We start from the raw sequence: 18290 nt of genomic DNA, 5'->3' as shown, positions 1-18290 counted from the left end.
TATATCACACGTACACAACCACACTAGGCCCCAATTACTATTGTTTGTACCCCTAAAAGGCTAGGAGTAGGGGGAGTATGGAACAGGCAGCACCCTCAAACCTTCAGAAGTATGAGATGAACCCCAACAACTTGGAAAGGTGGATCTCTCTCACACGTACCAACACAGACTATCCCCCAATTTAACTGATCCCCAGAGGTTTTTGATTAAATAGCGGAATAGAAAATATGATCCCAAAAAAGTGTATGTATATCACACGTACACAACCACACTAGGCCCCAATTACTATTGTTTGTACCCCTAAAAGGCTAGGAGTAGGGGGAGTATGGAACAGGCAGCACCCTCAAACCTTCAGAAGTATGAGATGAACCCCAACAACTTGGAAAGGTGGATCTCTCTCACACGTACCAACACAGACTATCCCCCAATTTAACTGATCCCCAGAGGTTTTTGATTAAATAGCGGAATAGAAAATATGATCCCAAAAAAGTGTATGTATATCACACGTACACAACCACACTAGGCCCCAATTACTATTGTTTGTACCCCTAAAAGGCTAGGAGTAGGGGGAGTATGGAACAGGCAGCACCCTCAAACCTTCAGAAGTATGAGATGAACCCCAACAACTTGGAAAGGTGGATCTCTCTCACACGTACCAACACAGACTATCCCCCAATTTAACTGATCCCCAGAGGTTTTTGATTAAATAGCGGAATAGAAAATATGATCCCAAAAAAGTGTATGTATATCACACGTACACAACCACACTAGGCCCCAATTACTATTGTTTGTACCCCTAAAAGGCTAGGAGTAGGGGGAGTATGGAACAGGCAGCACCCTCAAACCTTCAGAAGTATGAGATGAACCCCAACAACTTGGAAAGGTGGATCTCTCTCACACGTACCAACACAGACTATCCCCCAATTTAACTGATCCCCAGAGGTTTTTGATTAAATAGCGGAATAGAAAATATGATCCCAAAAAAGTGTATGTATATCACACGTACACAACCACACTAGGCCCCAATTACTATTGTTTGTACCCCTAAAAGGCTAGGAGTAGGGGGGAGTATGGAACAGGCAGCACCCTCAAACCTTCAGAAGTATGAGATGAACCCCAACAACTTGGAAAGGTGGATCTCTCTCACACGTACCAACACAGACTATCCCCCAATTTAACTGATCCCCAGAGGTTTTTGATTAAATAGCGGAATAGAAAATATGATCCCAAAAAAGTGTATGTATATCACACGTACACAACCACACTAGGCCCCAATTACTATTGTTTGTACCCCTAAAAGGCTAGGAGTAGGGGGGAGTATGGAACAGGCAGCACCCTCAAACCTTCAGAAGTATGAGATGAACCCCAACAACTTGGAAAGGTGGATCTCTCTCACACGTACCAACACAGACTATCCCCCAATTTAACTGATCCCCAGAGGTTTTTGATTAAATAGCGGAATAGAAAATATGATCCCAAAAAAGTGTATGTATATCACACGTACACAACCACACTAGGCCCCAATTACTATTGTTTGTACCCCTAAAAGGCTAGGAGTAGGGGGAGTATGGAACAGGCAGCACCCTCAAACCTTCAGAAGTATGAGATGAACCCCAACAACTTGGAAAGGTGGATCTCTCTCACACGTACCAACACAGACTATCCCCCAATTTAACTGATCCCCAGAGGTTTTTGATTAAATAGCGGAATAGAAAATATGATCCCAAAAAAGTGTATGTATATCACACGTACACAACCACACTAGGCCCCAATTACTATTGTTTGTACCCCTAAAAGGCTAGGAGTAGGGGGGAGTATGGAACAGGCAGCACCCTCAAACCTTCAGAAGTATGAGATGAACCCCAACAACTTGGAAAGGTGGATCTCTCTCACACGTACCAACACAGACTATCCCCCAATTTAACTGATCCCCAGAGGTTTTTGATTAAATAGCGGAATAGAAAATATGATCCCAAAAAAGTGTATGTATATCACACGTACACAACCACACTAGGCCCCAATTACTATTGTTTGTACCCCTAAAAGGCTAGGAGTAGGGGGGAGTATGGAACAGGCAGCACCCTCAAACCTTCAGAAGTATGAGATGAACCCCAACAACTTGGAAAGGTGGATCTCTCTCACACGTACCAACACAGACTATCCCCCAATTTAACTGATCCCCAGAGGTTTTTGATTAAATAGCGGAATAGAAAATATGATCCCAAAAAAGTGTATGTATATCACACGTACACAACCACACTAGGCCCCAATTACTATTGTATGTACCCCTAAAAGGCTAGGAGTAGGGGGAGTATGGAACAGGCAGCACCCTCAAACCTTTAGAAGTATGAGATGAACCCCAACAACTTGGAAAGGTGGATCTCTCTCACACGTACCAACACAGACTATCCCCCAATTTAACTGATCCCCAGAGGTTTTTGATTAAATAGCGGAATAGAAAATATGATCCCAAAAAAGTGTATGTATATCACACGTACACAACCACACTAGGCCCCAATTACTATTGTTTGTACCCCTAAAAGGCTAGGAGTAGGGGGAGTATGGAACAGGCAGCACCCTCAAACCTTCAGAAGTATGAGATGAACCCCAACAACTTGGAAAGGTGGATCTCTCTCACACGTACCAACACAGACTATCCCCCAATTTAACTGATCCCCAGAGGTTTTTGATTAAATAGCGGAATAGAAAATATGATCCCAAAAAAGTGTATGTATATCACACGTACACAACCACACTAGGCCCCAATTACTATTGTTTGTACCCCTAAAAGGCTAGGAGTAGGGGGGAGTATGGAACAGGCAGCACCCTCAAACCTTCAGAAGTATGAGATGAACCCCAACAACTTGGAAAGGTGGATCTCTCTCACACGTACCAACACAGACTATCCCCCAATTTAACTGATCCCCAGAGGTTTTTGATTAAATAGCGGAATAGAAAATATGATCCCAAAAAAGTGTATGTATATCACACGTACACAACCACACTAGGCCCCAATTACTATTGTTTGTACCCCTAAAAGGCTAGGAGTAGGGGGGAGTATGGAACAGGCAGCACCCTCAAACCTTCAGAAGTATGAGATGAACCCCAACAACTTGGAAAGGTGGATCTCTCTCACACGTACCAACACAGACTATCCCCCAATTTAACTGATCCCCAGAGGTTTTTGATTAAATAGCGGAATAGAAAATATGATCCCAAAAAAGTGTATGTATATCACACGTACACAACCACACTAGGCCCCAATTACTATTGTTTGTACCCCTAAAAGGCTAGGAGTAGGGGGAGTATGGAACAGGCAGCACCCTCAAACCTTCAGAAGTATGAGATGAACCCCAACAACTTGGAAAGGTGGATCTCTCTCACACGTACCAACACAGACTATCCCCCAATTTAACTGATCCCCAGAGGTTTTTGATTAAATAGCGGAATAGAAAATATGATCCCAAAAAAGTGTATGTATATCACACGTACACAACCACACTAGGCCCCAATTACTATTGTTTGTACCCCTAAAAGGCTAGGAGTAGGGGGGAGTATGGAACAGGCAGCACCCTCAAACCTTCAGAAGTATGAGATGAACCCCAACAACTTGGAAAGGTGGATCTCTCTCACACGTACCAACACAGACTATCCCCCAATTTAACTGATCCCCAGAGGTTTTTGATTAAATAGCGGAATAGAAAATATGATCCCAAAAAAGTGTATGTATATCACACGTACACAACCACACTAGGCCCCAATTACTATTGTTTGTACCCCTAAAAGGCTAGGAGTAGGGGGGAGTATGGAACAGGCAGCACCCTCAAACCTTCAGAAGTATGAGATGAACCCCAACAACTTGGAAAGGTGGATCTCTCTCACACGTACCAACACAGACTATCCCCCAATTTAACTGATCCCCAGAGGTTTTTGATTAAATAGCGGAATAGAAAATATGATCCCAAAAAAGTGTATGTATATCACACGTACACAACCACACTAGGCCCCAATTACTATTGTTTGTACCCCTAAAAGGCTAGGAGTAGGGGGAGTATGGAACAGGCAGCACCCTCAAACCTTCAGAAGTATGAGATGAACCCCAACAACTTGGAAAGGTGGATCTCTCTCACACGTACCAACACAGACTATCCCCCAATTTAACTGATCCCCAGAGGTTTTTGATTAAATAGCGGAATAGAAAATATGATCCCAAAAAAGTGTATGTATATCACACGTACACAACCACACTAGGCCCCAATTACTATTGTTTGTACCCCTAAAAGGCTAGGAGTAGGGGGAGTATGGAACAGGCAGCACCCTCAAACCTTCAGAAGTATGAGATGAACCCCAACAACTTGGAAAGGTGGATCTCTCTCACACGTACCAACACAGACTATCCCCCAATTTAACTGATCCCCAGAGGTTTTTGATTAAATAGCGGAATAGAAAATATGATCCCAAAAAAGTGTATGTATATCACACGTACACAACCACACTAGGCCCCAATTACTATTGTTTGTACCCCTAAAAGGCTAGGAGTAGGGGGGAGTATGGAACAGGCAGCACCCTCAAACCTTCAGAAGTATGAGATGAACCCCAACAACTTGGAAAGGTGGATCTCTCTCACACGTACCAACACAGACTATCCCCCAATTTAACTGATCCCCAGAGGTTTTTGATTAAATAGCGGAATAGAAAATATGATCCCAAAAAAGTGTATGTATATCACACGTACACAACCACACTAGGCCCCAATTACTATTGTTTGTACCCCTAAAAGGCTAGGAGTAGGGGGAGTATGGAACAGGCAGCACCCTCAAACCTTCAGAAGTATGAGATGAACCCCAACAACTTGGAAAGGTGGATCTCTCTCACACGTACCAACACAGACTATCCCCCAATTTAACTGATCCCCAGAGGTTTTTGATTAAATAGCGGAATAGAAAATATGATCCCAAAAAAGTGTATGTATATCACACGTACACAACCACACTAGGCCCCAATTACTATTGTTTGTACCCCTAAAAGGCTAGGAGTAGGGGGAGTATGGAACAGGCAGCACCCTCAAACCTTCAGAAGTATGAGATGAACCCCAACAACTTGGAAAGGTGGATCTCTCTCACACGTACCAACACAGACTATCCCCCAATTTAACTGATCCCCAGAGGTTTTTGATTAAATAGCGGAATAGAAAATATGATCCCAAAAAAGTGTATGTATATCACACGTACACAACCACACTAGGCCCCAATTACTATTGTTTGTACCCCTAAAAGGCTAGGAGTAGGGGGAGTATGGAACAGGCAGCACCCTCAAACCTTCAGAAGTATGAGATGAACCCCAACAACTTGGAAAGGTGGATCTCTCTCACACGTACCAACACAGACTATCCCCCAATTTAACTGATCCCCAGAGGTTTTTGATTAAATAGCGGAATAGAAAATATGATCCCAAAAAAGTGTATGTATATCACACGTACACAACCACACTAGGCCCCAATTACTATTGTTTGTACCCCTAAAAGGCTAGGAGTAGGGGGGAGTATGGAACAGGCAGCACCCTCAAACCTTCAGAAGTATGAGATGAACCCCAACAACTTGGAAAGGTGGATCTCTCTCACACGTACCAACACAGACTATCCCCCAATTTAACTGATCCCCAGAGGTTTTTGATTAAATAGCGGAATAGAAAATATGATCCCAAAAAAGTGTATGTATATCACACGTACACAACCACACTAGGCCCCAATTACTATTGTTTGTACCCCTAAAAGGCTAGGAGTAGGGGGGAGTATGGAACAGGCAGCACCCTCAAACCTTCAGAAGTATGAGATGAACCCCAACAACTTGGAAAGGTGGATCTCTCTCACACGTACCAACACAGACTATCCCCCAATTTAACTGATCCCCAGAGGTTTTTGATTAAATAGCGGAATAGAAAATATGATCCCAAAAAAGTGTATGTATATCACACGTACACAACCACACTAGGCCCCAATTACTATTGTTTGTACCCCTAAAAGGCTAGGAGTAGGGGGAGTATGGAACAGGCAGCACCCTCAAACCTTCAGAAGTATGAGATGAACCCCAACAACTTGGAAAGGTGGATCTCTCTCACACGTACCAACACAGACTATCCCCCAATTTAACTGATCCCCAGAGGTTTTTGATTAAATAGCGGAATAGAAAATATGATCCCAAAAAAGTGTATGTATATCACACGTACACAACCACACTAGGCCCCAATTACTATTGTTTGTACCCCTAAAAGGCTAGGAGTAGGGGGAGTATGGAACAGGCAGCACCCTCAAACCTTCAGAAGTATGAGATGAACCCCAACAACTTGGAAAGGTGGATCTCTCTCACACGTACCAACACAGACTATCCCCCAATTTAACTGATCCCCAGAGGTTTTTGATTAAATAGCGGAATAGAAAATATGATCCCAAAAAAGTGTATGTATATCACACGTACACAACCACACTAGGCCCCAATTACTATTGTTTGTACCCCTAAAAGGCTAGGAGTAGGGGGAGTATGGAACAGGCAGCACCCTCAAACCTTCAGAAGTATGAGATGAACCCCAACAACTTGGAAAGGTGGATCTCTCTCACACGTACCAACACAGACTATCCCCCAATTTAACTGATCCCCAGAGGTTTTTGATTAAATAGCGGAATAGAAAATATGATCCCAAAAAAGTGTATGTATATCACACGTACACAACCACACTAGGCCCCAATTACTATTGTTTGTACCCCTAAAAGGCTAGGAGTAGGGGGAGTATGGAACAGGCAGCACCCTCAAACCTTCAGAAGTATGAGATGAACCCCAACAACTTGGAAAGGTGGATCTCTCTCACACGTACCAACACAGACTATCCCCCAATTTAACTGATCCCCAGAGGTTTTTGATTAAATAGCGGAATAGAAAATATGATCCCAAAAAAGTGTATGTATATCACACGTACACAACCACACTAGGCCCCAATTACTATTGTTTGTACCCCTAAAAGGCTAGGAGTAGGGGGAGTATGGAACAGGCAGCACCCTCAAACCTTCAGAAGTATGAGATGAACCCCAACAACTTGGAAAGGTGGATCTCTCTCACACGTACCAACACAGACTATCCCCCAATTTAACTGATCCCCAGAGGTTTTTGATTAAATAGCGGAATAGAAAATATGATCCCAAAAAAGTGTATGTATATCACACGTACACAACCACACTAGGCCCCAATTACTATTGTTTGTACCCCTAAAAGGCTAGGAGTAGGGGGAGTATGGAACAGGCAGCACCCTCAAACCTTCAGAAGTATGAGATGAACCCCAACAACTTGGAAAGGTGGATCTCTCTCACACGTACCAACACAGACTATCCCCCAATTTAACTGATCCCCAGAGGTTTTTGATTAAATAGCGGAATAGAAAATATGATCCCAAAAAAGTGTATGTATATCACACGTACACAACCACACTAGGCCCCAATTACTATTGTTTGTACCCCTAAAAGGCTAGGAGTAGGGGGAGTATGGAACAGGCAGCACCCTCAAACCTTCAGAAGTATGAGATGAACCCCAACAACTTGGAAAGGTGGATCTCTCTCACACGTACCAACACAGACTATCCCCCAATTTAACTGATCCCCAGAGGTTTTTGATTAAATAGCGGAATAGAAAATATGATCCCAAAAAAGTGTATGTATATCACACGTACACAACCACACTAGGCCCCAATTACTATTGTTTGTACCCCTAAAAGGCTAGGAGTAGGGGGGAGTATGGAACAGGCAGCACCCTCAAACCTTCAGAAGTATGAGATGAACCCCAACAACTTGGAAAGGTGGATCTCTCTCACACGTACCAACACAGACTATCCCCCAATTTAACTGATCCCCAGAGGTTTTTGATTAAATAGCGGAATAGAAAATATGATCCCAAAAAAGTGTATGTATATCACACGTACACAACCACACTAGGCCCCAATTACTATTGTTTGTACCCCTAAAAGGCTAGGAGTAGGGGGAGTATGGAACAGGCAGCACCCTCAAACCTTCAGAAGTATGAGATGAACCCCAACAACTTGGAAAGGTGGATCTCTCTCACACGTACCAACACAGACTATCCCCCAATTTAACTGATCCCCAGAGGTTTTTGATTAAATAGCGGAATAGAAAATATGATCCCAAAAAAGTGTATGTATATCACACGTACACAACCACACTAGGCCCCAATTACTATTGTTTGTACCCCTAAAAGGCTAGGAGTAGGGGGGAGTATGGAACAGGCAGCACCCTCAAACCTTCAGAAGTATGAGATGAACCCCAACAACTTGGAAAGGTGGATCTCTCTCACACGTACCAACACAGACTATCCCCCAATTTAACTGATCCCCAGAGGTTTTTGATTAAATAGCGGAATAGAAAATATGATCCCAAAAAAGTGTATGTATATCACACGTACACAACCACACTAGGCCCCAATTACTATTGTTTGTACCCCTAAAAGGCTAGGAGTAGGGGGAGTATGGAACAGGCAGCACCCTCAAACCTTCAGAAGTATGAGATGAACCCCAACAACTTGGAAAGGTGGATCTCTCTCACACGTACCAACACAGACTATCCCCCAATTTAACTGATCCCCAGAGGTTTTTGATTAAATAGCGGAATAGAAAATATGATCCCAAAAAAGTGTATGTATATCACACGTACACAACCACACTAGGCCCCAATTACTATTGTTTGTACCCCTAAAAGGCTAGGAGTAGGGGGAGTATGGAACAGGCAGCACCCTCAAACCTTCAGAAGTATGAGATGAACCCCAACAACTTGGAAAGGTGGATCTCTCTCACACGTACCAACACAGACTATCCCCCAATTTAACTGATCCCCAGAGGTTTTTGATTAAATAGCGGAATAGAAAATATGATCCCAAAAAAGTGTATGTATATCACACGTACACAACCACACTAGGCCCCAATTACTATTGTTTGTACCCCTAAAAGGCTAGGAGTAGGGGGGAGTATGGAACAGGCAGCACCCTCAAACCTTCAGAAGTATGAGATGAACCCCAACAACTTGGAAAGGTGGATCTCTCTCACACGTACCAACACAGACTATCCCCCAATTTAACTGATCCCCAGAGGTTTTTGATTAAATAGCGGAATAGAAAATATGATCCCAAAAAAGTGTATGTATATCACACGTACACAACCACACTAGGCCCCAATTACTATTGTTTGTACCCCTAAAAGGCTAGGAGTAGGGGGAGTATGGAACAGGCAGCACCCTCAAACCTTCAGAAGTATGAGATGAACCCCAACAACTTGGAAAGGTGGATCTCTCTCACACGTACCAACACAGACTATCCCCCAATTTAACTGATCCCCAAAGGTTTTTGATTAAATAGCGGAATAGAAAATATGATCCCAAAAAAGTGTATGTATATCACACGTACACAACCACACTAGGCCCCAATTACTATTGTTTGTACCCCTAAAAGGCTAGGAGTAGGGGGAGTATGGAACAGGCAGCACCCTCAAACCTTCAGAAGTATGAGATGAACCCCAACAACTTGGAAAGGTGGATCTCTCTCACACGTACCAACACAGACTATCCCCCAATTTAACTGATCCCCAGAGGTTTTTGATTAAATAGCGGAATAGAAAATATGATCCCAAAAAAGTGTATGTATATCACACGTACACAACCACACTAGGCCCCAATTACTATTGTTTGTACCCCTAAAAGGCTAGGAGTAGGGGGAGTATGGAACAGGCAGCACCCTCAAACCTTCAGAAGTATGAGATGAACCCCAACAACTTGGAAAGGTGGATCTCTCTCACACGTACCAACACAGACTATCCCCCAATTTAACTGATCCCCAGAGGTTTTTGATTAAATAGCGGAATAGAAAATATGATCCCAAAAAAGTGTATGTATATCACACGTACACAACCACACTAGGCCCCAATTACTATTGTTTGTACCCCTAAAAGGCTAGGAGTAGGGGGAGTATGGAACAGGCAGCACCCTCAAACCTTCAGAAGTATGAGATGAACCCCAACAACTTGGAAAGGTGGATCTCTCTCACACGTACCAACACAGACTATCCCCCAATTTAACTGATCCCCAGAGGTTTTTGATTAAATAGCGGAATAGAAAATATGATCCCAAAAAAGTGTATGTATATCACACGTACACAACCACACTAGGCCCCAATTACTATTGTTTGTACCCCTAAAAGGCTAGGAGTAGGGGGGAGTATGGAACAGGCAGCACCCTCAAACCTTCAGAAGTATGAGATGAACCCCAACAACTTGGAAAGGTGGATCTCTCTCACACGTACCAACACAGACTATCCCCCAATTTAACTGATCCCCAAAGGTTTTTGATTAAATAGCGGAATAGAAAATATGATCCCAAAAAAGTGTATGTATATCACACGTACACAACCACACTAGGCCCCAATTACTATTGTTTGTACCCCTAAAAGGCTAGATGAGGAGTAGGGGGAGTATGGAACAGGCAGCACCCTCAAACCTTCAGTATGAGATTGTGTTCACTGTACCCCACAAAGATTGAGTTCACTGCACCCCACAATGATTGTGTTCACTGCACCCCACAAAGATTGTGTTCACTGCACCTCACAAAGATTGTGTTCACTGTACCCCCCAAAGATTGTGTTCACTGCACCCCACAAAGATTCTGTTCACTGTACCCCACAAAGATTGTGTTCACTGCACCCCAAAAAGATTGTGTTCACTGCACCCCAAAAAGGATGTTGTTCACTGCACCCCAAAAAGGATGTTGTTCACTCCACCCCAAAAAGATTGTGTTCACTGCACCCCACAAAGATTGTGTTCACTGCACCCCAAAAAGATTGTGTTCACTGCACCCCAAAAATGATTTTGTTCACTGCACCCCAAAAAGGATTTTGTTCACTGCACCCCAAAAAGGATGTTGTTCACTCCACCCCAAAAAGATTGTGTTCACTGCACCCCAAAAAGATTGTGTTCACTGCACCCCACAAAGGATTTTGTTCACTGCACCCCAAAAAGATTGTGTTCACTGCACCCCAAAAAGGATGTTGTTCACTGCACCCCAAAAAGGATTTTGTTCACTGCACCCCAAAAAGATTGTGTTCACTGCACCCCACAAAGGATTTTGTTCACTGCACCCCACAAAGATTGTGTTCACTGCACACCAAAAAGGATTGTGTTCACTGCACCCCAAAAAGATTTTGTTCACTGCACCCCAAAAAGATTGTGTTCACTGCAGCCCAAAAAGATTGTGTTCACTGCAGCCCAAAAAGATTGTGTTCACTGCAGCCCAAAAAGATTGTGTTCACTGCAGCCCAAAAAGATTGTGTTCACTGCAGCCCAAAAAGATTGTGTTCACTGCAGCTCACACACAGAAAAATGGATGTGGATCACTGACACCTGCCTATCTCCAATCCCACACCACACAGCAATATCGATTGTAGTTTGTAGAACACAGTTTCCCTAAAATTCAGCAGACTCTGTCCCTAACAGGATTGAGAAGAGATCGTAGATCAGGATTGAGTGCAGATTCACCCCACCCCCCACACAGCAATATCGATTGTAGTTTGTAGAACACAGTTTCCCTAAGATTCAGCAGACTCTGTCCCTAACAGGATTGAGAAGAGATCGTAGATCAGGATTGAGTGCAGATTCACCCCACCCCCCACACAGCAATATCGATTGTAGTTTGTAGAACACAGTTTCCCTAAAATTCAGCAGACTCTGTCCCTAACAGGATTGAGAAGAGATCGTAGATCAGGATTGAGTGCAGATTCACCCCACCCCCCACACAGCAATATCGATTGTAGTTTGTAGAAGACACTGACCCTATATAATTCAGCAGACTCTATCCCTAAAATGCCTACAACTCGCCCTGCCTAAACACTCCGACCTGTCCCTCAATTCTATCCGGACACAAATGGTTTTTTCCTGCCTATCTTTCCCTAATCAGCAGCCAGCACGTTGATGTGTGCTCTGTCCCTGAATCTAAGCAGCATAATGACGCCGCTGCGGCTGCCTCGAACTTATAAAGACTTGGTCACATGCTTCAGACGGCCAATCACAGCTACTGAGACATTTGCAGGCATGGCTGGGATGGCTTAAGGCACACCAGTTAAACGATTGTTGATTGGCTGTTGAAAGCCCGCCATGAAAAGAGCGCCAAAGCATGCAAAACCCGGAAATAAAACGACCGAACACGGATTTTTACCCGAACATACAGTAAAGTGTCCGTGTCCGTGTTCGGGTACAAAAAATCCAATTATTCGGTACGAACACGAATAATACAGTCCGTGTTCGCTCAACACTAATCATGATAATGTGGCTTGCAATGCAGAACAATCTTCTAAGTATTCCTGGTTGTCTGGCTCCAGTAGAAGGGCTTTGTTGTAGTAATTCATTGCCGCAATGCCCTGTTCTCTTTGTTGGTGCATGCGCCCAAGCACAGCATTTCCAGTGGCATCCATTGAATTTTGGACAATCATGGTTTCAGCAAGGCTTTCTAGTTCTTTTATGGCAGTTTCTCTAAACCATGATGAACTTTGTATCTCTATCGCTTCCTTAACCAGTTACGGACCACCCGCCATAGATATACTGCAGCAGGCAGCCCCTCCTGCGTGAACCGACATATGGGGTATGTCTGTCACGCGCCTGGTGCTGGGGGGGGGGGGGGGTGAGTGCGCGCCTCTGGCTGAACGGGGATGCCGATGCATGGGGCCGGCAGCCGTGATTGCCTCCGGCCACCCATGATCGCCCCCTGCTGAGAGGGAAGAACGGGCAGCTGACCGTTCTCTCTGAAATGGTCACAGAACACCTGTGAACCATCTATATGATCACAGGTTCACAGGTCTCTATGGTCATTTCAAAAGCCCAACTCCCCCACAGTTAGTAATCACTCCCCTAGGCTTACATTTAACCCCTTGATCACCCACTAGGTTAACCCCTTCCCTGCCAATGTCATTATTACAGTAACAGTGCATATTTTAGCACTGATTACTGTAGTAATGTCACTGGTCTGCCCAAAAGTGTTAAAAATGTCAGTTAGGCGTCTGATCTGTCCGCTGCAAAGTCACAGTCCCGCTAAAAATCGCAGATTGCCGCCATTACTAGTTAAAAATAATAAAATAAATAAATAAAAATGATATAAATCTTTCCCCTAGATTGTGGACCCGATAATTTTTGCGCAAACCAATCAAAATACGCTTATTGCGATTTTTTTTTTTTTTTTTTTTTTTACCAAAAAGATGTAGCAGAATACAAATTGGCATTAAAGGATGAAAAATTTTGATTTCTAAATTTTTTTTTTGGAAATGTTATATAGCAGAATGTGAAAAATAGTTTTTTTTTTTTTTTTTTTTTTTAAGAATTGCCACTATCTTTTTGTTTATAACGCAAAAAATAAAAATCACACAGGTGATCAAATACCACCAAAAGAAAGCTCTATTTGTGGGGAAAAAAAGGACATAAAGTTTATTATAGTACAGCTTTGCATGACCGTGAAATTTTTTGTTAAAGTAATGCAGTGCCGAATCGCAAAAAACGGCCTGGTCATTAAGGGAGCAAATCCTTCCGGTCCAGAATTGATTAACATACCTTACTCCTTTGTTGTAGTACTTCATTGCTGCAATGCCCTGTCCTCTTTGTTGTTGGATGTACCCAAGCAAATCATGTCCAGTGGCATCCATTGAATTTCGGACAATCATGGTTTCAGCAAGGCTTTCCAGTTCTTTTATGGCAATTTCTCTAAACCATGATGGACTTTGTATCTCTATGGCTTCCTTAAAATGCCTTATTGCTTCAGACTCAGGTCTTCTAGATTTTTTTAAATATTTTGCCCAATATAAATGGAGTTCTTGTTTCTGTTCAGGGCTGATATTATTCATGGTCAGAGTTTTGTCAAATTCTTCTTTTGCTTTTTGGTGTTCATTAGCTATCATGTATACACTGGCCAATAAAATGTGAGCTCCCACAAATGACCAGTTTAGCTCGACAGCCTTTTCCGAGTGAAATATTGCATTTTCAATGGCTTCAGCGTTTTTCTGCTTATTGTAATAGGTGTTCCTCATCAAAAATTTATAACACTTGGCAAGTTGATAATGAACAGAGCTGGAGGTAGGAGTTAAACTGAGTACTTTCTTCAATATTGCAATTGCTTGATCTGTCTGTCTATTTTTTCTGTAAAATGTTGCTACATTTCGAAGAACATATGGGGATTCTGGTTGTTCTTGTAGAGCTTTTTCTATTAACACAGATCCTTGATCATAGTTCTTCATATCTACATATTTCAGTGCAAGGAGAACCTTCACCACTGTATCTCTGGGATTTAGTTTGACAGCTCGTTCCAAGAGTGCAACAGATCTGTTTTCTGTGTAATGGGTTAAGCTGACACTTTCCATTCTATACACAGCCATGGCATAACCTGAATTCAATTCTGGATCTTCTGGGTAAAGTTCTAGAGCTTTTTCGAAGCACTCAGCAGCCCGTTGATAGTATTTTCCTATAAAGGATAAGTAAGTCCAACCTTGTTCACCATATATATCTAACAGAAGAGTGTTTTTCTTTGGCGGAGACTCATATTGCTTTAAAATGGTCTCCACCTTTTCAGCATAGGTGGAACTCTTGTTTAACTGGTTCTGGTGGTAAAAAACCCAGGCAAAGTTAGCATACATGACAGTTCTCCTAACATCTTCATCTTCTGATATGCTGGACTCTTGGATCTGTGCCTCAGCTTTTTGGAGCTGGAGCATGGCTTCCTCATGGTCTCCTTTAAGATGCTTTAGGTAAGCCAGGAGGTTACACATTCTGTATTTGTGTGCATCTGGCAAAAACACAATCTGGTCATTTAGCCTTTCTTCCACATTATCAATGTCTACATCTTCTCCAAGCAGGTTCCAAGTAAAATGGCATTGAAGCTTCTGTAGACGATCCATCAAGGATTTCTCTAAGTTGTCACTGAAAAGTTAGACATAAAGAAAACCATGCATTAAAAAGAGTAATGTATCATTAATTAAAGACATGCTCCAGGATTATAAATCTCTTGTGTGTCCTTTCTAAACCAGTGTTCTGTGGAACCCTAGGGCTTTTCTTGAGTTTGCTAGGGGTGGAGCAATGAAGAATATCTGTCTCTCAGTAATCACTGGCATTAATGATCTTTTTAGCTATCTGCGAGGAGGATAGTCTTCCTACTGATCAACAATGTAAGAATTCACTTTTCAACAGCCCCTTAAAGCAGTATTAAACCTCAAAGCAAAAATGTATTATATTGCAGCTTACTAATTCTTGGATATGATGGCTACATTAGGTTTTTTTTACGCATTCTTTCTTCTATTTTCATCTGGTAATCCACCCAGTAAGTCTGTTGTTTTTTCAAAAGAGCAAGCTCTCATGCAGACTATCAGTTTACAGAGATGTGACAAGCCATTAAAAAATGGCAGGGGTGCTTACAATTATTAGCTTTCATCTATTTATTTATGCTTGTAAAACCTTTATCCCAAAAGGAAAAAAACTGTTTGTTCTAACTGTCTATAAAGTGTGAGCCTGAGTTTGACTTAAATTTGCTAGTGTATCTAAATCAGCTAGTACATTTATCCGTCATACTGCCAGGTCTGTATGTCATACCTGCTGACCTGACAGCGGGGGGGATTTTACACCAGGAGGGTGTATATTGGACACCATTTCACAGACACACACAATTATAAGATTTGACATGTTGGGTATCTATGTACTGAGCACAACCTCATCTTTTCTACCCAGCACAACTTCATCTTTTCTATTTAAGTTTTCTAAATTGAGTAAATTATTGCATTTGTGTGCCCTAAAAGTAACTTTAGTGTATTTTTTACTGAAATTTCCTAGACCCTTACATTAGTATCATGTAACATACCAAATTGTAACTACCACAATTTTATTCTCTAGTATGCCTGCTTACAGAAAATATATTTTCATATAACTTACATATACGGCAGCAAAGCGGCTCTGCTGCGCAGGATCATGTACCTAGTACAGTGCCTTGAGAAAGTATTCGGCCCCCTTGAATTTTGCGACCTTTTGCCACATTTCAGGCTTCAAACATAAAGATATAAAACTGTAATTTTTTGTGAAGAATCAACCACAAGTGGGACACAAATTTATTGGATATTTCAAACTTTAACAAATAAAAAACTGAAAAATTGGGCGTGCAAAATTATTCAGCCCCTTTACTTTCAGTGCAGCAAACTCTCTCCAGAAATTCAGTGAGGATCTCTGAATGATCCAATGTTGACCTAAATGACTAATGATGATAAATAGAATCCACCTGTGTGTAATCAAGTCTCCGTATAAATGCCCCTGCACTGTAATAATCTCAAAGGTCCATTTAAAACGCAGAGAGCATCATGAAGAACAAGGAACACACCAGGCAGGTCCGAGATACTGTTGTGGAGAAGTTTAAAGCCGGATTTGGATACAAAAAGATTTCCCAAGCTTTAAACATCCCAAGGAGCACTGTGCAAGCGATAATATTGAAATGGAAGGAGTATCAGACCACTGAAAATCTACGAAGACCTGGCCGTCCCTCTAAACTTTCAGCTCATACAAGAAGAAGACTGATCAGAGATGCAGCCAAGAAGCCCATGATCACTCTGGATGAACTGCAGAGATCTACAGCTGAGGTGGGAGACTCTGTCCGTAGGACAACAATCAGTCGTATACTGCACAAATCTGGCCTTTATGGAAGAGTGGCAAGAAGAAAGCCATTTCTTAAAGAAAAGATATCCATAAAAAGTGTCGTTTACAGTTTGCCACAAGCCACCTGGGAGACACACCAAACACGTGGAAGAAGGTGTTCTGGTCAGATGAAACCAAAATTGAACTTTTTGGCAACAATGCAAAGCATTATGTTTGGCGTAAAAACAACACAGCTCATCACCCTGAACACACCATCCCCACTGTCAAACATGGTGGTGGCAGCATCATGGTTTGGGCCTGCTTTTCTTCAGCAGGGACAGGGAAGATGGTTAAAATTGATAGCAAGATGGATGGAGCCAAATACATGACCATTCTGTAAGAAAACCTGATGGAGTCTGCAAAAGACCTGAGACTGGGACGGAGATTTGTCTTCCAACAAGACAATGATCCAAAACATAAAGCAAAATCTACTGTAGCACCACCCCCGCAGGAGCTGCTGATTATATTATTGGGTCTACACCCTGCCTAACAACCCAATCAAATTGGCTCGATCCCTCCTCAGGCACAACTGACCCAGAATAGGACTGGACTATCAAATAGATACACAGGTTGGAATACAATACTTCACTATGCAACAATACCTTGTTACCTTCTTGAATAGTAGTCCTTCTGGGTGACACAATGGAACAACGCACAAGATTGTAATTAACCAAACTTAGTTTACTATGTATCAAATTGAATAGGGGAGATACAATACAATACAATACAAGTCCATAAAAGGTTATTTAAAACAGCTTTAAAAAGGTAAAAGAATACCCCCACACTCCTCCTGCATTAAGGCTAGACACAGTACCAGGTAGGTGGGCCTATCTGAGTCCCTCCCCCAGAGTTCTCTTCTTTCTTGTTGATCTTCGCTAGCAAGGTTATTGAATAGAGCTCATTTGTAATCCAGATTAGGAATAAAGATCAAGAGAGAAAAAACAACGAGCTGTTAGTTGTCACCGCAGGGTGTCTGCGTAACTGAGCAATAACTTCTGCGAGAGAGATAAGCCTCTGGCGACTCCTTTACAGACCTTATTGTTTGTCTATGAGTCTCCTGAGAGAGTATGGTGATAAACCCCGGGGTTTTATCACCTCCTGCTGCGCTACCGCTATCTGTAGATAAAACTGTCTCTTCAGCAGATAAAGTCAGTTATTGGGCATGTGCCCTCTCACCAACAGAAGTTTCTCCTTCGCGCGCTTCCACTGCGGTCTCAGTCCTTTGGCTATATGCCAGCCGCGCGGGGTCCTTCTGGCGGATGACTTCCGGTCTCGGCAAACAGCAGTATGACCTCCAGGAATGTGCCTCGTGCTTGAGATGGGACGGTTCCACGTCGTCCCTCCAGGCTAAAAGGCTCTGGCCCAATATCCAGTGTCAGTCCTTCACTCTTGCTCGCTGGTTCCTCAGAGTCCAGCGCAGAAAGGCCCCCCCCCCTTCGCGCGCTTCTCTCTTCCTTTAAATAACCTCCCCCATAGTGCCGTGCGGTGCAGCCGTGCACCCTGGATCTTGCAAAGCAGCCTGGGAGATGTAGTTTCTTCATCTTGTGAAA

At 42.7% G+C, this 18290-nt stretch overlaps 1 protein-coding gene across 1 annotated transcript in view; it reads right to left on the bottom strand.

The window, feature by feature from the left end:
- Positions 1–18290, bottom strand: part of LOC309564269 (uncharacterized protein) — a gene marked incomplete at its 3' end in the record, with an annotated part of 105503 nt that overhangs the window by 18587 nt on the left and 68626 nt on the right. The window contains exon 3 of the mRNA XM_082268892.1: positions 13630–14988. Within this exon, the coding sequence (XP_082125018.1) occupies positions 13630–14988 (1359 nt within the window). The remainder of the gene's footprint in view (positions 1–13629; positions 14989–18290) is intronic.

This window comes from Pelophylax lessonae (assembly GCF_965119305.1).
Source record: "Pelophylax lessonae genome assembly, chromosome: 9".
Classification (NCBI taxonomy): Eukaryota; Metazoa; Chordata; class Amphibia; order Anura; family Ranidae; genus Pelophylax; species Pelophylax lessonae.
The sequence above is the reverse complement of the archived record's forward strand: the minus strand, read 5'-3'. Positions and strand labels throughout refer to the sequence as shown.